General features: G+C 37.2%; 1 protein-coding gene across 10 annotated transcripts in view; it reads right to left on the bottom strand.

Annotated features, from left to right (window-relative positions):
• The window catches only part of Gabra4 (gamma-aminobutyric acid type A receptor subunit alpha4), a 69,803-nt gene that overhangs the window by 16,278 nt on the left and 28,512 nt on the right, over positions 1 to 25,013 (bottom strand). For 5 of the 10 annotated variants that reach the window (XM_038331909.1, XM_038331915.1, XM_038331939.1 and 2 more), the window contains one exon: positions 23,914 to 24,173. The exons of 2 other annotated variants lie outside the window; for them this stretch is intronic. In XM_038331909.1, coding sequence (XP_038187837.1) covers positions 23,914 to 24,173 — 260 coding nt within the window. The remainder of the gene's footprint in view (positions 1 to 23,913; positions 24,174 to 25,013) is intronic. 3 more of the 10 variants (XM_038331946.1, XM_038331955.1, XM_038331964.1) reach the window with 2 other exon arrangements.

Below are 25,013 nucleotides of genomic sequence, written 5' to 3'. Positions count from 1 at the left end.
GGAGATACAGTCCAAGAATGGAGTCAGCTTCTTCAAAAACAAGGAATTGTTCTTGGAATGTTTTTGTGCTCCTCCCACCAAATGCTTATGTATGAGCGTGTGAGGTGGCTAGCCGTAGAGTTTTCGTCAGCTGTTGCTAGTCGTATGCATCTAAGGAAAACCACGTTTTTGCCACGTGTGGATTGTCCTTTCAATTGTATCCTTTACTCAGGTGGCTCTTCGTAACCCTCAGAGTTGAAATTGTTTGATTCTCTGGATAAAGTGGTCTATGGCATGAGACTTTAGTCTGACTCATTTTGTGATCCCGCTCACCCTGGTTCACCTTGCCTATTAGAGTACTAAACATTTCTTAATGTCTCGCCTCTGAAAATTTTGATAGACTACCTCCTGTTCAGAATTCATTTTAGTCTCCATTCCTGTGTGGACACATTCAACTTTCACTCCTTGGGACAACGCTAAGAACTAGTTAACACCAAACTCGCCCCAGTTTGACAGTTGACGGAATAAACAATGAAGGTTTCCTGTTTAAAAGTGTCCATTGGACTGGTAGATGCTGCAAGACAGGCATAAAATTAAGACTTCTAGGGACTCATTCTACGTAATAGGGTTAGCATTTTTAAAATACTCTTTTCAATATGGAGTATGCTAAAACTGCGCCCTCACCACATATCAGCAAGGCAAATGTCAGCTTAGAAGACTTCTCAACTTTTTGACCCTTTCTACCAACTACTCTTTGTGACTGCCAGGATGGAGACCATTATCTACAATTACTGCTTTCACTGATCCGTCTCTTTTTAATTCTGAACCCCATCATTATATGACTCTTCTCTCGTGTTCATTTGAAATTTTCAGCTTATCACAGTAGACGCTTTTAAGAAATCTGCATCACAAACTGTCTCAGTTATATTTAACACTGTTGATCTCTCTTTGTGTCTTTAATCTTTCCTGTAACTCTATATTCCAGTCAAGTAGAGAATTCTACTTACATCTTACTTCTTATATCTCTTGGTCTCCAGTTCAGGATTCTCTTCATCTAATTTTAAAATCGGGTTTCTCTGCTTTCAACTCTTGAGTATGAGTTTGCCCAAAATTCAGTGAATGAGTCTGTCTGAGGGTTTTGGTTAATATATATATATATATAATAACACAAAATTAATATCTACTACCCCAAATTTCCTCCAGCTTCCAAACCTAAATTTAAAGAAATATACCACCTATATATCTTAGATGCACTGTAAACTTTTAGCTTATTCACCTATATAGCCACTTAATTTAATTATGTAATAAATATTTATGGGTCTTGCAGTGGTGAAGTATAATTCACCGCTAATACCTGCTTTCATGGAATCTGCATTCTTGTTCATTTCTAAAGTCATATATATATATATATATATATATATATATATATATATATACTCACATACATATATGTGTGTGTGTGTGTGTGTGTGTGTGTGTAGGATTATTAACACCAAATGAACAAAATATTTGTTCAAGTGAGTGCATCCCCACTACTGTGTTCTAGATTCTATGTATTATCTGCCACTTTTCCAGGTGACAAAACTGCTATTCTTCTCTGAATTCCACCGAACTTCCTCAGTATCTTTTCAAACGGTCCATCTACAGCCATTATACAGGTCATCATCATTTCTCACCTGGCTGTTACATGGGCAATTAACATTCCCAGAGCTAGCACCCTATGTTCTTCTTTCTCTTCACGCTCCACTAAGATGGCCGTTTCACTGCCTAACATCTTTTTGGTGGCACCATTTTTTTTCAAGGGGAAAACTTATAGGGCATAATGTTCAATGTGATCTGGACCCCAGAAATGATGCATCACCTTTTCCACCAAGCCATCTCTCAGCTGCTCTAGGTATTGTGATATAAAATATTCTGTCAGTGACTTGTACACCTGTACTTGGCCTACCCTGGAGGTTACTACAGACAGACTGATGGATTGCTGTCTTTCTTGCTAAAGGGTACTCTGGGACTGGGGTAGGAAAAATGCTCTGACAGAAATGTGAGAAAGAAAACCAGTGTGTGATCTCATACACATGTGATTCATTTTTTAAAAATGTATTTGTGTGTGCTTATCTGTAAGTGACCACAGAGACTAGAAAATGGTGTCAGAGCTGCGATGGTTGTGAACCACTCAGCGTCAGTAATGGGAACTGAACCCAGATCTTCTACAAGAGAAGCAAGCACTCTTAACTGCTGACTAATCTCTCTAGTTTCTTATGGATTCTTAAAAAAGTTGAATTAATAGAGGGAGATAGCCAAGTCAAGGCTACCAAGGTAGAAAGAACGACTTTATTAGAAATCACCATACGGATATCCAGAGCCGCTATACCCGTTTGCACTCCCACCAGCAATGAAGGGGCAAATATTATATGGTTAACTTCAGGTGACACTTTTACACAAACCTGGAACCACACTGGAAAGGAAAACTTCAACTGAAGAACAACCTTGATCAGACCAGACTTTGTTCATGTTGATGATACATTTCCTTAATTGCCAATTGATGCAGCAGGGCCAAGCCCATCATAGGTAATACCATCCCTAGGCTGGTGGGGCTGAGTTACCGAAGAAAAGTACTCAAACCAGTTTGGGGAAGCAAGCCAGAAAGAAGCATTCCTCTGCACCAAAGAGCCTATAGTCTCCTCTTCCATTCTGGAATCCCTTGATGATGGACTACTGATGGAGGACTCTCATTGGTTAATAAAGAAACTGCCTTGGCTTTTTGATAGGGCAGGATTTAGATAGGTAGAGTAGACAGAATAGAATGCTGGGAAGAAGGGAAGTGAGGCAGATGCCTCAAGCAATCGCCATGATTTTCTGACCCGAGACAGATGCCATGGAGCCAGCCGCCAGGTCAGACATACTGAATCTTTCACAGTAAGCTACGATCTCATGGTGGCATACAGATTATTAGATATGGGTTAGTCAAGCTGTGAGAGTTAGCCAATAAGAGGCTGAAACTAATGGGCCAGGCAGTGTTTAAATGAATACAGTTTGTATGTTGTTATTTCTGGTGTAAAGCTAGCCATGCGGGAGCAGGGTGGGACGAAAAGCAGGCCTGCTCACTTCATCACTACAGACTACAGCCTGTGGCCAAGCAACTCCTCTTCCCCAAGTTGTTTTGGTCAATGTTTATCACAGCATCAGAGAAGCAAGCTAGTACAGGATCACTTTACAAGAGTTACCTTACAGAGTAACTCAAATGTAGACATCTGAAGTCTAAGTACTATGCCCTAGTTAAATTCTAGCAGCATGGGCCCTGGTCCCTTGATTCTGGATCTTTGCACACTCTCCCCTATCTTCCTTGCTTTGGCCCCAGGACAGAATCTGTTTCCCTGACAATTTTAATGTGGCATTTTGACCACCTTCACTGGAAGCTTTCGTCATAGAAATTTCAACCAAAACTGTGATACCTTTACATAGCATCAAATGTTTATGCTAGACTAGTATTTGTCATGTCTGTGTAAACATTCTTCCCCATTGAGTTTCTTAGGACTACATGGCACCTTACTACTTTCCTTCCCTCATCAACCAGCAGTACAATGTACTATAAATTCCTCTATAGGAATATATTGAGTAGGTATTAAATAAATGATGAGTAAATTGTACTAAAATAATTCAGCAACAAAATCAACCTCTGTACATTCAAAACAGGAAAATTAGTTTCACACAAGTCTCAGGAGATACATAGTTAGCAACACACACAGCCAAAACCAACACACTTAAGTCTACTTGAAACCCATATGACAGTCAGTTTTTCTATACAGATTACACTTCCTGGGATACTATAGAAGTTAATGAACTAGTTAATGACTCAATCCTGGATATTAGCTGATAACCAGAGCAAAATGCATTTGCTCTCTTGTTTTGTACATCTGCCTATGACTAAGTGATTACCACTAAACATGAAAGAATCATCTCTGGATTGACCTCCCCATGCTCTTGCCATTTGATGTCCCTCCAGAAAGGCATGGGCACTACTAACCTGCCTCTCCAGTAGCAAAACAGAGAGGTGTATGAGCCTCTTTTCCAAGATGCTTTGAGACATGTAGCCAGTGGCTGCAATAGCTTGTTTAACAAGACTCCCTTCCCCTCCCCTCCTCTCAATCATCTGAAGCTATCGTTTATTGAAAAGCTGACTTTCAAAGCACACACTAGAACAGCTTTTCTGTACAGCTGCAATGCTATTTAAAACTCCCATGAATATCTCCACAAAACCAAGAAAAATTTAAGCTGAAATCCTGCTCTTAGAAAGGACATAGTAAAATATGACCCTGTGGGAGAAAAATTTCAGAAACAAAATCTAGTTGTTAATTTAAGGCGGAAATCAGAAAACCAGACATAAGACTTTTTTTCTTCAAGAGAACACCTGGAGTTACTATTAAGAAAGTAAACCATCGGGCAATTTCATGAGACTCTGGTAGACATTTGCAGACTCTCTCCAAGCCACTTCTTAATAGGCTTCACAAATGTGAACAAATGCCTCACTTTCTGCTATGATAATGTTGAAAATGGATGGAGATTAAGCACTAAAAGCAATTCTCTAGACACCAGGCAGATAGAGAGACAGAGCGTCATCACTGGGAAGAACTAAATATTGAACCCTAGTGGCTATACTAGTCAACCTCAAACCCTTATTTCCCATACAATTTCAGGGCAAGGGAACATCCCAGCAACCCACTGATGATTTTTTTTTTCTTTTTTGGTTTTTCGAGACAGGGTTTCTCTGCAGCTTTAGAGCCTGTCCTGGAGGTAGCTCTTGTAGACCAGGCTGATCTCGAACTCACAGAGATCCGCCTGCCTCTGCCTCCCGAGTGCTGGGATTAAAGGCATGCGCCACCACCGCCCGGCTCCCACTGATGATTCTTGTAACAATTATGAGATGCTTTAATTTCATGCAAAGAATGGTATCATCTTCCCACTGTGATCAAGCCATCCCACTTCAAGGTCCTTTTGCTTCACTGTATAATGTTGATACAGTTTTTGCATCTCATCAAAGTGAAAACTTTTAGAATGTGGCCTTCTGCATTGCAACCCACATTTCCCTTGTTTAAAATATTCTATTTCAGTCCAGAAAAATGACCTGACAAATGAAATTATATTGGATACCAGTCACTATTATTTTGTATTTTGGAGCTATTCAGTTTGAAGCTATTGACAAAAACTAGCTGATTACACCTTTGGAAGACTCAGAAATCAGAAAAAGCAGTATGAGAACTGTTTCGTATTCTGCTGAGTGTTATGCAGTCCTACAGCTCATTTTTGGCTAAATTTTAGCTTGTTATATAATAGGGTCTCAGAGCTAAGACTAAGTGGATGCTTGGTAAAGTGTTGATTCACTTCAAATAAAGAAATGACAAAAAAAATCCCTTGTGTATGACAGGAAGACTGTAATATAAACAAGAGGTCCATGCAGTCTGATACCTTGCATGGCCCCTGACACAAATGAGGCATTTAACAAACATTTCTTGAAAAAATAGATAAATAAATGTGCAAAAGCTAGAGACCCTGGTGCTTTTGAAAACACTGAAAGGTCCACACAACCGTCTTAACCCATCATTTCATCACAGAGCATGCTTAAAAACCTCATCAGATGAAACCAAATTTAATCACATTATAAAGCATTGTGGAATCAATAAATGAAAATGCAATGCCAGTTTGGAGCTGCTGGTCCCTTGGTTTAAAAATACCTTCCTAGCAGACTGAAATCAGGAGTCTTTCTCTCGTGTTGTTCTTTCCTTTGTTTCTGTAGGAAACAGTGACTTCCAGGGATCCAAGATGACACAACACAGATTGCCAAATTGCATGCCACCCTGCAGTTGCCAAGGAGATAATGTATGTCATTCCTACAAATAACATGTTGCTCATGCCTTCATTTTCTTTATCTAGCTTTTTAAGATATTTTTTTCGCCTGAGCTGAATGCAGATAGGGTTCAATGTGAACTGATGGAAACACTCCTTTTAAAAAATGTTGTTTACCCCATTCCCCCAAGGCACTTGATCGCTTTACATACTCAGCTTCTGGAAGGTCTGAACACATTTTATGCCAATTTTGGATCTAGTGATTCAGCAGTTTTCACGGTGTGTGTGTGTGTGAGGGGGGTGGGCATCCTGAATACTGTCTGTCTGTGTTCTAAGTAAAGGCCAATTAAATCCACACCTGGCACTAACAGTCTAGCTCGAAGTGGCTTACCACCAAAGCAGCTGTGCACAATTGGACGTCAGTGGGGAAGAAGGGAAACAAAGGGAGAGGAAGGAAAGGAAGAAGATGTAGAAGGAGAGGATAAAAAGTCAGGATAAGAGGAAGGGAAATGAGAGGGATGCTTTTGGAGCAACTGATGTGGTACAGACTGAACATGTATAAGGTAACTAAAAAAGAATTCATAAAATTTAAGGTATGGGGTGACATGCAAATTAGCAAAGGCAGAGCCGGTATTTTACTCTGGGTATAGTTGAATTGAAAGGAGGTATTTCTTTGTGCTCTAGTGCAGAATACCCAGTCACCTGAGACCAGTGGGCAAAAGCAGCAGCCACTCCCTGGTATCATTGGACTTGACTATAATGCTGTTGAGGTGTTTCACGTGGTTGCAATAAATGTGGCTGGGGTCAAAACCACCCTAAAGACATCTTCAGCCCCATGCCCCACAACTTTTTCCTGGTGTGACAGTATACTGGCAATAATACCACTAAGTGATGGTTCTTAAAAGGGGTGATTGCATAGCCATTTGAGCCTGTATTCTTATCATCTTATTCTATTATCTTTTCTCAACATTCCCAGAGAACTTTGCCTTTAAAAAGGTTCTCAGAATTCTAAAATATTCTCCTTATGAATCTAGATAGGCCTGAGCTGTGAATCCATCCAGTCATAAGACTCATACTGAACATCCAGTAAGTACTTTAACCATTAACACATCCACAGCTTTTATCCTTTGCAAATCTATCAAACGATTATCACGAACACAGAGACCCTCGCTAGAAAACTAGGATCTGAATGACACGAAGAGAGAACGCTGAGGAGGAAACACTCATCAGGCTGCGGAGTACATGCAAACCAGGAAGGAACTTGATGGTGAGCTGGTGCAAAAGAGGCTTAGAATTACACCTCATTGCTTGCCTTGTTGTTCCTATGTGACTTGTCATCACTCTCCGGTGCGGGCAGACTGGCCCAGAGTAAACCTCCATATGCTTTATTTCATGTAGCAATTTCTGAGATGGGGCTGTACAGTAAATCTGGCCGCACAATGCAGTGCTAAATCAGGTTTATCAAGTATAACCACAATCCAAACAAGAGTGTTCATCCCAGAGTGGACTGCTTGGGCTCACACTGCTTTTTGCTAATGTGAGCCCAGTGTATGCTCTTATGCAGGCCAACCAATAGGATTAAACCTTTTAGGATCTCTCCTTGCTCCAGGAGACATTCCTAAACAGAAAAGCACTTAGACAGTAAACAAGGCATCTCTCAGCAGGATAGAGACCAGACTTGTGCCTCAGGATTCCTCTCCTCAAGTTTGTAGATTTTTATTTCACTGTACTTGTCTTGCCTCAAAAAGTAAAAACAACCCATTCTGAAATTTGTCTTAAATGAGGAAAACAACCCCATGATATTTCCTTTCTTACATTATAAAACAATTTGCCAGTACCTTATATAATCATAATAAAGCTGTTGCAAGTGATCTCTCTCTCTCTCTCTCTCTCTCTCTCTCTCTCTCTCTCTCTCTCTCTCTCTCTCTCTCTCTCTCTCCTCTCTCTCTCTATCTCTCTCTCTATGCGTGTATCTGTCTGCCTATGCCTCTTTCTCTTTCTCCTTCTCCTTCTCTGGAACTTAAAAACTATTACAAGTTCTAAGATTATGACTGACTATGCAAACTTAACGACTACAAAATGACTGGCTAGGCACCAGAAAATTAGTTGTGGAACACGGAACATAATTATCCTAAATTGTCTCATGCGTTTTTGGAATCCTCTATTAATTGCATTTTTTTGCCATTAACTCTATTATAGCTTAACAATCAGTTACATTGATCTATATAACTATTTGGAGTTAAATATTTTTATAAATTTAAGTGGTCAACACAGTGCACTTCTGCCATAACAAATGTTAAACTGGGTTGAGTATAAGTCAAAAGTCATAGGACAAAAGTTATAAATCTGAACACTTGCTGAACACACATGAAAAAGGTTGGCATATTCATTAAATGGTAATTGAAAAACGTTTTTCTGGGAAAAACTTTTTTCCTTTTTTCTCTGATTCTGAGAATCATGTAGAAAAACCACTTTGATCAATATAAATGAGGATAGAATATGCCTATTCATATTTGATCTCAGTGATGAATTGATAAACTTCTTTACACATATTTATGGCAATGTATTAGATTAAAAATTCAGCTGTACTTCAACATAAAACACTGAATGATTAATGATATTTTGAAATATAAATGTAATTCACAAAGAAGTAGTGGGAAAATAAATATAGATAATAAAACTGAAATACTAAAAGTTACTAAAGAATTTGTTTTTGATGAACTGAAAACAAATAGGAAACCCTATATAAAAGTCTCATTCTATATTTTATGAATTGCTGGAGGATACTAAAATAACTCTGTCAGCAGATCAGGTCCCCATTGACTATAATCTATTTGATTCCCAAAATATATTCTTGTTCTGTGGATAATAGGTAACCTCCTTGGTGCCATTTTTAGAACAGCCCCATTAGCAAACATTAGGCAGACAGCATGTGAACATTTTTCAGGATCTGCTGTAGCCAAGTGGGTTTCTTGCAGAAGCAGTAATCATGAGCTGAGCACATGGGAGAGTAACTATTGAAGCTCGAAATTTATACAAACCTCTGCTGCTTCAAGTCAAACTAAAATAAAGCAACTCACAAATGGTCCTGTGGAGAACAGTAAGATTCCCACAAAGATTTGCTTTTCTCAGCCCAGGGCACACTTAGTGAAGCTCCAAATTTATACCATTTTCGGTTATAAAAGCAGGCAACAAAAACAAAGCAGCAAACTTATGTATTAATAATAATAATCACCGAACAACCTTTTATTAAATAATTAGTTTGTTGTAACTATTAGGCATTGAGAAAAATAATTATCAGTCATCTGTCTCATCTTTACTACAAAAGACTGTTGCCCATCTATTGCTTTTTTTTTTTAAATCATTTGACCAGCAAATCAAGGGAAATCCATATAGCTTCCAACTATAAACTCAGACTTTTCTCAGAAATAAATTCCCATAAGCTAATTTTACATGGAAGAACCAACCACTGAAGGTTAGCGGCACAGCTGTTCACTGCCCTCCCTACTTTTTAGTTAAAGACCTGCTCGAAGAAAGTATCTCTCAGGTTACTCAGTGGTTGCCAGGTCCCTGCTTACAGAAACTTGAGAAAAGAACATTTAATGTCCACAAAGGCTTCCACTGGTTACCTTGCAATTGGGATGTCCATATGACCAAGTCCTTTCTTCGTATGCACCAGAGAGCATGTCTGTGTGTTCTAGGGATACCTTGACCAAAATATTTCAAAGTGACTCTCACAGTGCTTCTAGACAGAACCATTCTGTGGTGGAAAGTAGAGATTACCCATACCCTCAAATTAAAGCTTAAAGCTATCAGCAATAGGAAGGCAAGGATAGCACTTGCTTCATATGAGAACGTTCAAAGAAACCAGGTGGACTGACGTTTTAAAAAAAAAAAAGTCGTTTATATTTCCTTCAGTTATTCCAAATGTTTATATAGTGCTCATGAAAACAAACGAAACAAAGTTGGAATAGGCTTACTATCCTCTGTGATACTGCTTTGACCTAAGACTTCCGTTACTCTTAGTATTTTGAAGAGAATATAGTTGATTCACTCATCTTTTTCATCCATTGATTTAGTCAATAAATATCGAAGTGTCAGGCTCTATGCTACAAATTACTCTTAATGGTAGCAGTCTTTTAAAAATGTGTTCCATAGACTAACTCCCTTTATTCACATGGACTCGCAGTTATGAAACTAGAGATAATAGCATACCTATTTTGTATGTAAAATGTTGGCTTTCTGCTCCTTGGACACACAGATCCCCACAAGCCTTTGGCAATTTGTAAATGTATATTCTCAAACATAAAGGATCCAGACACAAAGAAAATGCAAATGTGGCCAAATGTGAAGAGTGGGCATTCGAGGTCACCAAAACGGACAGTAAAAGACACTTTGAGGATGCCTATGATGTACTAGCCCAGGAATAAACCAGGGTGGGGCAGATGCCTTATGGAATCAGCTACAAGAAAATACTAAATAAGCATCTCATGCACAAGTTAGGGAAGAAGTTTCGCCTTCTTAAAACTCTTTGGAAATTGACCAAATACATAACAATTGCCTTTTACCATAGACATTTTTCTTACATAATATGCCCTAATTCATTTAAGTGAAATGAAATAAGTCACATCCAAACTGATGCATCTTGAAACTGCTAAATCATCTGAGGCTGAGCAAAACGCTGGAAATTTAGAGATGTATATTATGTTGTGGGAAAATTATCTCCTCAAAATAGCAAGGAGAAAATTGGCAGCTTAGTCAAATAAACCAGAAGGAATGAATAATTTTACTCAGAAGCTTACAGACTAGAACTTGCCGCAAAATAGACTGGAACATTGAGAGAAGTTTGTTTCAAGCATTGTGTACTTTGAGGCTGCTTCTTTCTCTATCCTGTAAAGACCTACTGGTCCTGCCATATAGTGACACATCGGGGGAAAGATCAAATAATCTGTTAATGATACAGATTTTCCAGTAAGAATGTGTGGCTCGTCCATGTACTGCCATCCATAGGATCTATACTTTCATTCATTACATAAACAATGAAGTCAATCAGTAGGTATTTCTTGAGCACCTGATAAAATCTCAAGTAGCTGTGCAATAATAACTCAAAAAGTAGTGGAGTATTAAACTGAGAAATAAAACCCTAGCAACATACTAATAGTTTATAAATTATATTGTTCATATTATCCCTTCTCCCTCTCTTCAACTGGACCATGATGAGAAAACCCACATGACATGAACTGGTGGGAGCTCATTGAGCCTGGACTGACCCCTGGGAACCTGAATAGGACAGAACTAGAGCGTCTGTGTGGGTGACAGTTGTGTGGCTGGGGCAGTCTTTGGGGCCACTGACAGTGGGACTAGTATTTAACTCTAGTGCATGAACTGGAGTTTTAGAGCCCACTCCCTGTGGAGGGATACCTTGCTCAGCCTAGAAAAGAGAGGAGGGCCTCTGAACTTCCTCACTGGTCCTGCTTCAATGGTCCTGCCTCAGGGTGATTTTGTTGACTCACCATGGGAGGCCTCACCCACTCTGAGGAGTGGATAGGAGTGGGGTGGGTGGAAGGTGGGGGAAGCAGGAGGAGGGGAGGGAAAGGGAACTGGGATTGGTATGCAAAATTTTTAAAGAAGATTGTTTTAAAAAATAAAAAAAAACCATATTGTTGCTCTAAAATGATCCTCCCTCTTCTTTAATATCATAAGCCAACTAATGATACATACACTAATGAGCTGGCTTGATTCTGGGTTGTTCTTTTTCATCTGCTGAGTATCACAAGACTCACCACCTGAATCCTCTCCACCATAATCTCAAAAAGTTCATTGCACTTCTCACAGGGTGTTTTGTTCCCTATATAATAATTGTTTTTCTACATTATCTCTATATTCCTATATTTTTCACCCAATATAGCATAAATTCTGTAAGAGCAAAGTAATTCTTTAAATATTTTCCCACAACATTCACCTGATCATATGTTAGAAATAAATATTGCTTATTAGATATATGAATGTGGATAAAGCAGCTTATTTCAAGTCAAAGTTCAGAAGAATATTTACTTGAGTTTGTTTTTTAACATTTAAAATTTCAAAAATAACAAATTGTTGGTAACTTAATCTACTATCATTCTAATTGATTTGGGCTTTGACAAATGTATTTCATATCATGCAAGAATTTTGGAAGGTGCATTACTTTTCTGTGGCTTTGATAAACTCAAGGTTAAGCAAAATCATGTTTATAGGTCAGATAGAATTTCAGTGGAATATTTAATGTTGAGCTATGTGAACACTGAGATAACTTTCAGAAAAATCAGAAATGAGGTGGACTGGGTATGTGAGAGGAGACAGGATGGAGGCCATCATGGGGTTATAACTGAAGGGCAAAAATCTCTACTAGTTTCTGAACATATATTTGGATGCAGTGTATTTGGCTTTAAATCTTGGCTCTGTTACATAGCAGCTGTGTGACTTTGGGCAAATCACTTAGACCTGTTGGTGCTTCAATTTTCTCATCTATAAAAAGGATTGCTGTGAAGATTATAGGAGAATATATATTATATATAATGCTTAAAATACTCTATGGTACACAAAAAATACAATGCAAATGATGTTTTTATTGCTGGTGGAACAGTATGAATTCTTTGTGTATGGGTGAATATAAAATAACCTGAATATTTGATTGTATCCATCTCAGTGATGCCAGGAAAACTACCCTCAGACTAATCGGGTCTTGATACGTTGTATGCAATAAATTGTATCCATGTTAAAGAAAAGAGCAGATAGTGCCTTAATTGAGACACTGTATCAGCATGCAGTGACACAGACATCTTAATTTTAACAGGTTGAGGTATATTCTAGTTTACTTTCACAAGTTAACAGATGAAGAGAAATCTAAATACTGGGTTGTGTGTTCAAACTAACACTAGAGAGCTTGAAGTAGGGACAAAATGCTATCTTCTTTGGTTATGCTTAGGTAGAGGCAGAAAATGCATCTAGCTTTATGATGCCAGAAAGACAGGGCTCGAATCCAAGTCAACTGTTTACTACACATACTGTTTACTACAGCTACCAGGTTGGCTTATGAAAGACACCTTCACCAACCACAAAAGTATGTGTATAATAACACAACTCATCTAGCTGTTTGTTGTCCAAATGAGACACGTTATTTATATGTATGGCAACTCACAGACGGTGTTACATACAGCAAACAAACTAGGCAATGACCATAGGGGCCAGAGAGATGGCTGCATGGTTAAAAGGACTTGCTGCTTTTTCAGAGGACCCAGGTTCAGTCCCAGCACTCACACAATGGTGCAGAGCCTATATCTAAGTCCAGGCAGGGGATCTAATGCCTTCATCCGACCTCCTCGGGCACCAGGCACACATGGGGCACACATATATAAATGTAGGCCAAAGACTCATACACATAAAATCCATCTTTTATAAAAAAAATAACATGGATAATTATCACCATCGTGGTGCTAATGCTGTTTTCTAAAATTGTATAGCTACATTTCGCTACTTCCTCATTTATCATGTTATCGGTGAAAAGAATATATGAGAAAACAAACAAATTTGATGTTAATCTAATCATCTATATTTATAGCTCTAACACACACTGCTCACTGTGTTACAATGGTGCATTCCCTTTCTTCTTCCTTAAACATTATCTAAAATATTCAGTTTCCTGCTGCACTGCTCCATTTACGGTATATTCATTTCTGAAGAAGGAAATAGCCTATCTTCAGTTAGGACGCTAATGCTGGTAGTTTTTCTCCTCATGACACTACCAACAATTACCTAAATACTATTGTATTTGTATATATTGTATTGCATACTATTGTTCTAATAAGCTGCAAAGACTGACTGCTTTCTTCCCATCGTCATCTAGATGCTGTCCCTTAATTCACAACTTTTTGCCTTTCAAGGATTAAGTTGCCGTCTCAGTTTAACTTTCTCTTATATAATTCTTTTTTTTTTTTTTGCCTGTTATTTTAGTTTATTCATTTGGGGCAAATCGTGTAAGTTCTCTAAAACACAGTTTCCTTAATGACAATGACACTGTGTGGAACACCAAGAATAGATGCATAAAAGTTAAATCAGTTTAGAGTAGATAACCTGCTACCTCTGTTGCTGATGCAGTGACCAGTCTACACACAGCTGCTATTGAGTTGGACAAAGATAAAGGACGTGGAATATATAATTCTTCATTACCCTTTCTGCCTTTATTTGGTCAATTTTCATTCTAAATTCCCTGTTCAGTATCTAGTCTCTTCAGTATCTTCATACCTATGGAGGGAAAAAGAAACACATTCCCAACATAACGATGCTGAAAATTTGTTCTATAAACATATACGTAATTATAGCAGGTTCACAGTATGTAATTGAATACAGAATTTCTGCAGTATTTCTCCAGTGTTTCTGCAGTTCTGAGGTAATAATAGAAACCTGAGAGTAAGTTTGCACTACTATCAGTGTGCTTGATTTATTGCGAATGTCATAACATAGTTTATATTAATTACAAGTCATTCTCAAAACAAACAGCCCGACTCTCTCCCTGAACTAACACTGTGCATTTTAGTCTTTGAAGCCTCAGTGACTGACTGTAATAGGTGCCTGATAACTCATTAGCTGAGATTCACATTCAGACATTAGGAAGTCATGCCTGCATTAGAATAAAATAACAAAATTAACACAGGAAACAAGGCATAACATGAAAAATTATTCTGGTTTTCTTGCTATATAAGTTTAATGCATGTGCAATTAAACAATCACTCACGACCTTAAGAGTATTACCGATTCCAGAGCATTTTGTACTAAAGATGCTATGAGTTTGGGGAGGTACTGAGCTAAATAAGATCTGAAGAATGTCATTAAGCTCCTGTCACAAACATGCCTAGATGTCAAATGAAAAGACAGTACTAAACTAGGTCCTTTCCAGGCTGCCAAGGTAAAAGATTTTAAAAGAAGTTAAGATATGGAAGAAGAAAGAACAAAAGGGAAGAAGGGTGCTCTATTTTATGGCATTAAGTCTAACTATTTAAAGAACAGCATTTCTAAGAGGGGCTTTTGAACAGTATTTCTTTGAAGATGACTGAAGTTAAAATTTGAAACTGACCCATTTCTGCGCCCTTTAGGAATTGAATGAAGCTTGCTTGTTATCGACCACCAGAAAATCTTATGTTTATGTTTAGCACATCATAAGACTCTGATATCGGTGGAAGTGAAATGAATAAAACGATCAAAAGTCACTTGGTTCTTCCTCTCCTTGTCCGGAACGGTTGTTATTTATTTAGCTTCTTTTCTAAGTGTCCTTTTCAGTCCTCTATTGCTGTCCGTTGGCTGACCCCAATGGCTGACAAATGTATCTCAGTTTTGGTCATTACACAGTATAAACATGAACCGGCGTGTCACAGTGTGGTACACAAATATATACAATCATATGGGTAGTCCCAAGGACAGGGATAAAGAGATAGCTCAGAACTTTGGAGCACATACTGTTCTTGCAGAGTACACAAGTTGAGATCCCAGCACCAAAGTCAGGCAGCTCACAATCATGCATAATTACAGCTCCAGTAGGACCAGTAGCCTCCAACCTCTGCAGTCACCCTCAGTCACATGCATATTCTCACACACAAATACACGCAATTTAAAAAATAATAGGAAAATAAATCTTAAAGAAATAGATGTTTAAAAAACTAAGAAGGACAAAAGGAAGGTGAAGAATAAGTTTCTATTGTCTTGGAAGCTTTCAGTGGTAATGCTGAAACTCACTTTTGCCTTATGGTCACATTTATTCCTAGTAAAACAAATTTTATATCAAAGATACAGGTTGAAAATCCGTGGTGAATACATTGTTTTCTTTTCTTAGAAACACCAATTCATACGGTTGGTTCACAACCAAATAATAAACAACTAGAACTTTTAAAATCTATGCTATCAACTACTTTGGAAAATACAGTAAAACCATACTCTATTTCATAAATGAGTTTATATCTACCAATGTAAACAACAATTATATAGGAACCAAATGAAGAAAAGTTCCACAGACTACTATAAAGTGATAAATGAGATCCTTGGGCCTTTAAACATTGAAAGTGCCTATGAAATTTAAGGAGAAATTGATCATAGGTGTGGTCTGCTAGGCTGAGAACCACATTGTATATTTTGCCTGCATGATACAATGTAATCCTCAGCATTTGCCTTTCTAGTAAGCCTTTTATTGCCCCCATTTTATAGGTCAAGACAATTGAGACAATGTCTTTGAGATTCAGCAGTTGACTTAGAATGGATTTCCATATGGAAAATAAGATTAGAGCTTGATTCTCAAGAACGAGTATTAACCGGAGAGTCTCATAAAGGTACACAAGGTCCATCTTGGATTATTTATGTAGTCTTTTGATGTCACATTTTTACTTAGGACTCTAAGCAGAGAAAATAGTTCTTTGGTTTTCCAAACAGCTTTGCTGGAATCTATGCATACTTTAAAACTGAAAAACACATACAGTATACAGGAAAAGTCAAATGAAAATAAAGAAAAATTAATTAGGTGGATGGAAAGCATATGTTTGTAGGGGAGAGGTACGGAATAATGACATAAAACTCATCACTGCTGTGGTAAAGGATGATGTGCTGCTGCGGAAACCTGAACTAATTAGTCTGTTCATCAAACGTGCTTCATTCCTAGTAGGTGATGCCAGCACTGTCCCTCTCATCCTCAGTGTCCCTTATCCGACACATCCAATAAGTCACTTCGGCTCATGACCTCAGCCTTGCTGCCTGCTAGATAGAAGACTGTGGCAGAGTACCTGCGTCTTAGGAAATAACTTCCTTTATGGTAAAACAGGGATAAAATTAGGGAGTCTTTTATGAATTATTAGACGTTATAATCTAATAGGTTATATAGAAGAGTTTCTTTTATTATCACAAGAAATAATTCACAATACTATACAATTATCAAGTGTTCATAAAAATATGAGGGAAACAAGACTATTGCAGGCGTGAAGTGACTTCTGCTGTGATTACTAGTATAAGGCCTGCGTAAGATGATGTCATCAACATTCCACTGTCATGGTGGGCTGTCATTTCTTCAGGGGTGATAAGTTACCCATGCTCTAATAGATAAAGCCCCATCCATGCTCCTGCAAGACACGCTTATTGATTCCAGTGGATCACAAATACATGAAGACAAAACGATTTTAAATAGTCATAAAATTGAGAGGAATTTGTTGGAAGGAAGAACAGGTTCTGTATGAGTAGGAAGATGATGAGAGATGGTATAGGAGAAAAAAAATCAAAATACATTAAATAGATTGTAAAAGTATCAAAGAATGATGAGCATTTTAAAATTATGAACAAAAGATTTATATAACATGGGCTTATCAGTATGCCTTTTCCTGTATGTACATGTTCTCTCTATATAAAAGTATTTGTTTAAAAACACTTATGAGTTAGTACATGTGATAATTGTCTCCCTGTATCTGGGTTACCACACTCAAAATGATGTTTTATAACTCCATCCATTTGCCTGCAAAATTCAAGATGTCATTTTTTTTTCTGCTGTGTAGCACTCTATTGTGTAAATGTACCACATTTTCCTTACAGCCCACAAATCACAATCCCAGAGAACCTAGACAACAATGAGAACACTAAGAGAGACTTACATAGATCTAATCTACATGGGAAGTAGAAAAAGACAAGATCTCCTGAGTAAATTGGGAATATGGGGACCTTGGGAGAAGGTTGAAGCAGAGGGGAATGGCAGGGAGGGGAGCAAAATAAAATGTAGAGCTCAATAAAAAAAATCAATAAAAATATTTGTATATATGTATATATATGTACATACCTACATTGTGATGCCTATATTTTTTTTTTTGGTTTTTTTTTTTTTGAGACAGGGTTTCTCTGCAGCTTTAGAGCCTGTCCTGGAGCTAGCTCTTGTAGACCAGGCTGGTCTCGAACTCACAGAGATCGTGATGCCTATATTTTACTTAATAAATGCCACAGAGAGACTTTACAAATCAAGGACTCACAAAAGCGCATTTGAAGTAATTTCAATACTGGGTTTACCATATTGGCTATGCCTTATGCTGACCATATAACTTAGTTCCCGAAAATCTCTTTCTCTTTTTGTAAAATAGCTCATGTGAGTTTTCACTGATGTAGCACATGTCAAGCACATCACATAAGACTTGAATGAAAAGCTTAGTGTTAGCTATTGCTATTACATCGCTGGTTAGTTTTTCAGAAGACATAGCGTGTCTACGTTAGTACATCATTTCTGGATGAAAATGACTAAAGAATATAGTCAAATAACTTTTAAGAAAACACATGCATACATGTGTCTATGTGTATATGTATGTCCATGTGAGTCCAGATGCCCAAAGGAGTGAGATGAGGGAATAGATTCCCGGATCTGGAGTCACAGGCAAATACACACTGCCTGGTGTGGATGCTAGGAACTGACCTGAGATGTTCTGTAGGAGTAGTGCATGCCTTTAAGCTCTAGGTCATGTGTCCACCCCCTGATTTTAACATGTATATATAACATTGTTTAAAAGTTTTTCTGGTTTTAACTCTGTACTTACTTATCTTTTAAATCATTATATTCACCAAAATTGTCTGCATCCACGAGAACGTGGATATGGTAAAAAGAAGCAATAAGAACAAAATTATAAGGATGGTGTCCCGCTCACTTATTAGAATAGAGTCAAGGGCAAAATTAAGATAATGATGCGCCGAAACAGAACAGAAGTTTTGTGCCCCTTAAAATATCCAAAGGTATACTTGAGCTACTGACAGCCACTCTCACATTCCAGCAATTGGCTTTTTCATGAATATTCCATTAAGCCATAATCTTTTCTATTCTCAGAGAACAGAAATAGTCACCATAAGCCTCCACCTAGCCACTAACAGTCTATAGGTCAAATAAATCAAATCACAAGTGAACTCCTAAAAGACCTTTGAACTAAATTCCATTAAGCTCCAAGGTACTTTACAAATGAAGTGCTCAAACACATTTTAATCTAAGTCAGTATCACTCAAAATAATAATTGGTGGTATATTTTAGGACACATATTTGAATAAGCAAGTTTTGGTTGTCTGATTAAAATCTCTACTGACACTCCAAACCATGGATACTTAGAATATTTCATTTCAGGAGTAAGAAACAAAATTTGTTGTTAGTACATTCTCTCTGTTTTTGTACTTTCTCCTCCCTATTTATCTGTCTCCCAATTTATTTCCCCTTTAATGTATTCCCAACCTATGAAGCTGTACTTGTCACTGAGGCCACACAGGAAGCTGAACTCAAACTTGCACTAAATCACTTGTCACTGTCTTTAGAAAATGGGTAGTTGGAAGTAAATTGCCAGGAAAATTTAAGTCATTGACCAGGCTCTTGTTATAGAGGACATAAAGCACATGATGAATTCTTGGATTAGTTTTATTTTAAAATCATCCTTAAGGCTGAAAGGGTAGGGCTCTTTGTCATTTTGGAAATACATTTCTTCTCACTTCCTAGATAAATCGCAAACACACCACATGTGTACTGTACTGTGGAGAAGTTTCTGAATCACAGTGTGGCCTAAAAGATGAGTTCAGCCAAGCTTTACGGGCAATTACAACTTCTGTGGTCAAGAGAATATTTCAGAGAGCAAATGGTAGATTATCAGTTATCTGCTCATCCTTGGAAATTCAATAATTTTATTTCTAGTATGTTGTTCCTTAACATATTTATAATATTTCATCATTATATCGATTGGTACAAGAAATCTCATTAGGACAAAGAAAAAAGAATAGAATCAATTAATTGTAAGTGGAATTTTTTGATATAAAATCTTATAATACAGCCCATGTTCACCTGAGACTTATGATTTTGGGTGAATTCTCAAGATACATTAATTGTAGGTATATAGCATTAAATCTGGTTTGCATGAGATACATTTCAGAAGCTAGAACCTTTAGAATAAAGCCATTTTGGAGTTAGGGTGAACTAATGCTTATATCAGACATTTATTGTACTTTATAATTTCAACATTATTAAAATATGTTAAAATAAATTGTTGGAAGCCTTAAAAACATGACATAGCTTCCAGAGTGATACACCATGCTTTGTTGAAGTTCATGGAATGTCTGCCTAATTCTGAATGGAGACAGAGGAGGAGTGGATGGGGAAGGGGGCAATAGGAGTGGGGAGGGAACAGAAGGAGAGTAAGGAGGGAAAACTGTGGTTAGTATGTAAAATAAATGAAAATGTTAATTAAATAAAATAAAGTTAAAAAAGAAGACAAGGATGATTTTTACCAACTGAAAGCTTTAAGAAAGTTAATATTGATAGAAAAAAATACAATTTGAAGTTTCTAAAAGAGGCCTATGAGTCTAGTTCAGTAATAGTACTTACCTAGTAAACAGAAGCCCAGATTCAATACTCAGATCAGGGGAAAGAAGGAAGGAAAGGAGATAGGAGAAGGAGGGAGGAATGAAGTGAAAGGGAGGAAGGGAGGAAGGGAAGGGAGAGGGCAGTTGGAATTAAAAGCATTGACTCTAATGTGCAAAAAATGTCAAATTAAAAGAAAAATTACTGCAATATGTCAATATTTATGAAACAAGTTTGTACGTATTTCAAAAATTGTGAGGACTATAGGGATCTTTTAAAACGTTAAATAATAGTAATATAACTCAGGAGGCAGCGGGCAGGCAAATCTCTGTGAGTTTGAGGCCAGCCTGGGCTACAGAGTGAGTTTCAGGTCTGTCTCCATAGCTACTGAGAAACCCTGTCTAGAAAAACCATAAAAACAAAACAAACAAAACACAAAAAACTTTGTTGCTAAAGATAATAACTTTAAATATAAAATTATAATTTAGTTATAGATTAATTATAAATCATAAATCAGGTGACAATGAAATATCACTCAAATCAATATTTCTGAAGACTTGCAATAAAATAATTAGCAGGGTTAAACTAAAAAAATCTTATCTAGAAATTTTAATATTATCTCTATATTCTTATCTCAGTGTTACTCCAGAATACATACAAATTCTGATATATTTTCTTAAATTATGAATCATAGAATTCTCTATACAGAAGAGATCTGAATTCAGTAGGAGAAATTTTATTCTTAAATAAAAAAGCAAAAGAAACTTTAAAAAAGCATGAAAGTAAACTAATATGAAGTATACTCAAGTATCTTGAAAAATGTAACAAATTTAACATGCAGAAAGACATAAATAATTTAATGCCTAAATCAATCACCATACCTTAATAAATGGTAAAATAGACCCAAGATTCAGTGACGTAATAGTTGCAGGAAACAGATCATATAGTTTCAATGTGGCAAAGCAAAATAACAGAACAACAACAAAAGGCAGTAAGTTTACCCATGGGAAGTGGCAGAGAGTAAAGATTGAGCAGTAACTTTTAAAAATGAAAACAGTGTGAAAACGTTTCAAAAAAACATTTTGAAAATCTTGATGAATTCACTTAGAAGAAAATTTTAACTATTTAAACTACTTGATGAAAAGCATTCACTTCCTTAGCTACTCTTGTCGCATCTGGAGACTGGGAGCAGAACCAAGACTGAAGGCATGGAAAGGGTTAACCCTTTCAAGGTAGACTTCCAATCTCTAAAGGCTTCCTGACCCTTCATGGCAGCCCCATTTAACATACCAGGTGTGTCATTACTTACATTGAAAGAAAACTGTCTGCCTCCACTCCCTTTCCGTATAGAAATAGATACAGTTTCTACAGTGTAAGATATTTGCTGACTTTTAAAAATATACATTATTGATTCTTAGCTTCTCTGCAATGTCTGGCCCATAATTGTTATTAAATATATATTCATTGAATGAAAACGTGAATAAAGGAAGGATGAGATACAAGTAGAAGAAGGAAAACAAGTTGATGATTTCTATTACATTTGGTTTGGGTAAATGCAGACTAAGCATTTTTATAGAGTCATTCATGGAAATTACAGTTGGTTAGGGTACAAAACCAGAGGGATCTGTCTATATATACAAAAAAGATGAGCAAAAGGAAATGAAAGAGTCAGAGGGACACAGCAGAAGTGTGGAAGAGGAAGATGAATCAAGGGGTTGAGAATGCCTGCCTGCTTGGTTATCCATGTTCTTGTCCATTCCACTGCTTTTACACAAGAACAATCCATGTGGAAAAGGGGCTTAATTTTTTTAAAGCATCTTTGATATGTTATATAAAAAACAGTTGTTTTATTATGTTTTGTACATTCTTTTACATTTGTCCTTTAAAGAATGAATTATTCGTTTGGATGTACACCAGTTATAATTACAGATTGTTTTGCCTCTAAGATTATTTTCTTCTTTACTACAAGGGAGCCGTCCCATAGGAAACGCAGGGCTATGTTAAGAACTATCACTTCATTTTAGTCAATGAACTCTATAAAAGTGGCCTTTGCAGCTCTCTCAACACCATTAGCAGCTGCCTCTTATCAGTATATGTTCCATTATAATCATTTCTGTGAAAAAAAAATACCCTTAATACTGAAAGGAAGTTTCAAACAAAAAAAATAGCCTTATGTCATGTATCAAGGTCATGTATAGATCATTTAGCTTTTAAGTCAATATACAACGCTTTAAAATATCAATATGTTAGGAAGAAGGGTTATAGTTTAGGGTAGTGGCTGGTAGGCATGGGAATATGAAGAAAGATAACCGATACTAAAGGCCTTTCCAAAAAAAGTCAGATAGAAGCCTACCATTGTAGAAGATTCCTAAAATACGTACAGATAACATATGTAAAAAGAATTTAAATAGAGTTACTCTATAATGGGTTGACAAAGCTTCCACAAGACACCACAAGTTAACAATTGAAAGAGTTTATTGTCATAAAGGTTATCTCTTACAGAGTTCCTGACCAATGAGGTCTCATAGACTCTCAAACATTATGATAACTAAGAAAAAAATGTTCATCAGATTTCCCACCTATGAACTCTTACGATGATGACTGGCATGGCAAAATATGCCAATTTCCTCAACAGTGACTTAATATCATGTGAATAACCAACAACTTTCTTTTTTTTGTTTTTTGTTTTGTTTTGTTTTGTTTTGTTTTTTTGAGACAGGGTTTCCCTGTAGTTTCTAGAGCCTGTCCTGGAACTAGCTCTTGTAGACCAGGCTGGCCTCGAACTCAGAGATCCGCCTGCCTCTGCCTCCTGAGTGCTGGGATTAAAGGCGTGTGCCACCATCGCCCAGCTAACCAACAACTTTCTTATTAGCTTTAAGACCCAGTCACAAGATGAAAAGCATCCATACTTGGCACAAGAACATGTAACTAGATAGGTAATAAAACCTATATTCTGCTAAATGCCTACAGTGTTAGACTCCTTATGACTTGTTAAATCCACAGTGCATCTTTCAACCTTCATCAGACAGATGGTGATTAACACTGAGAGACACAACTAACCAAGGTGCAGAGGATAAGGGAACGCTCAGCCCTAAATGAACTTCTATATCAACACCCCTTCTTCCAAAGACCCAGGGACCATTTTGCCTAAGGAAATGGAAAGAGTGTAAAAGCCCGAGGTGATGAATGACTACCAAGAAACACTCTCTCCTGGCTGCAGCAGTACAAGTTTTACATATAAACTCCCCAGGCCTCTACAAGTTCAAACTGGGCCAAATACCAGCATGGGAGAGGGTACTGGCAACTGAAAGTCTCTGGGAGAGGAAGAGTTGGTTTTGTTTTTTAAATGTATGCCCTGGTAAGTAGACCAAGTTCCAAGGCTACACTTCAAAGAATACATAAGCAACCCAAATTGTACAGGATATTATTTTTTTTTAAAAAAAAAAAGAAAAGGATTCAAAGTTGGGTGGGTACGGAAAGTCAGTTGTACCTGGGAGAAGTTAGAATGGGGGTAAATATCAAGACACATTATATTATACTGTCAAATAACTAAAAAAGTACAAAACTAAAATATCAATGCACATTTTATTATTTTATATTTTCCTATATTTCTGCCATTCTTACAAAATGTCGTTGATAAATTCAAATTCTCTGTTTTCCACTTACAGCCAAAATTTGACTAAGGAGCTAAAACCTAGAAGGAAGGAGATAAAGTCAAATACCTGGAGAGACGTTTCTGGGTGATTTTCTCTCAACACTGGGGCAGGTGGAATTTCTGGAGGAGGCTTCGATGTTTTCTTTTTGGCTTTCTGCATTTGAATGTTGGTGAAATAGTTGACAGCAGCAAACTCAATAAGAGCCGAAAACACAAAAGCAAAGCAGACAGCTATGAACCAATCCATGGCAGTCGCATAGGATACTTTGGGCAACGAATGTCGGGCACTGATGCTTAGTGTGGTCATCGTGAGGACTGTGGTTATCCCTTCAGTGCAAAAGAGCAAAAAGATACAGCATTTTACTGCTATTTCTATAAAAGGACAACTAACCCAAAAAGAAAAGGTGCAATGACGTTTACAAAGTTACTACTGTGTGAAACCCACCACCTTTGATAGAGGATTTGATCCTTCTGCTTCAGTGAAATTAACACAGGTTTTGAAGTAAGAAACAATATGCTCAGTTCCTGGCTCCTGTAATCAACAGCTCAGTGTGACTTGGCTCAAGATTGGAAAGCTCACTGGGACTTCTCTGTACATTCTAAGATTACTATAAAATTACAAATATGTAAAGCATATAGAATATATTGATTCTCTATTGGAAGCTGAAACAATAACCCGAGGAATCAATATACAGACCTCCCAAAAAGGAAGATTCTTTGAAACAGTGACTCTCAGACAGGAATGGGAAGTCGGGCACATCAGCCTTCTAAATGAAAGCATGAATACTAGGTAAGCAAGGCCCATTACCAATGATACTTATTGTCTGAAAAATCACAAGTCATATATAAGTTCTTATCATTAAATGACTATAAGATACTGCATAAAATTAATACATTCATTGTTTATCAAAACTACAAATACATTCTGGCTAAAGGTACTTCTGGAACAATTTGGCCCTTGAAATGTGGGCATCTGGCACACATCATTGTACAACTTGAAGCAGAATACTTGGTACAACAATAGGGCCCTTCTTCCATCAATCCTTTTCTGAAATAACACTTCTAGGAAAAGTGCCTTTTTAACCTAGAGGAAAAGTTGGCCTCCGTTCTTTGAAAAATGCTACTTGTCACTAGAACTACAGAACAATGCAATATTTGAAGGTATTA

The sequence above is a fragment of the Arvicola amphibius genome, chromosome 1, assembly GCF_903992535.2.
Source record: "Arvicola amphibius chromosome 1, mArvAmp1.2, whole genome shotgun sequence".
NCBI lineage: Eukaryota > Metazoa > Chordata > Mammalia > Rodentia > Cricetidae > Arvicola > Arvicola amphibius.
The sequence above is the reverse complement of the archived record's forward strand: the minus strand, read 5'-3'. Positions and strand labels throughout refer to the sequence as shown.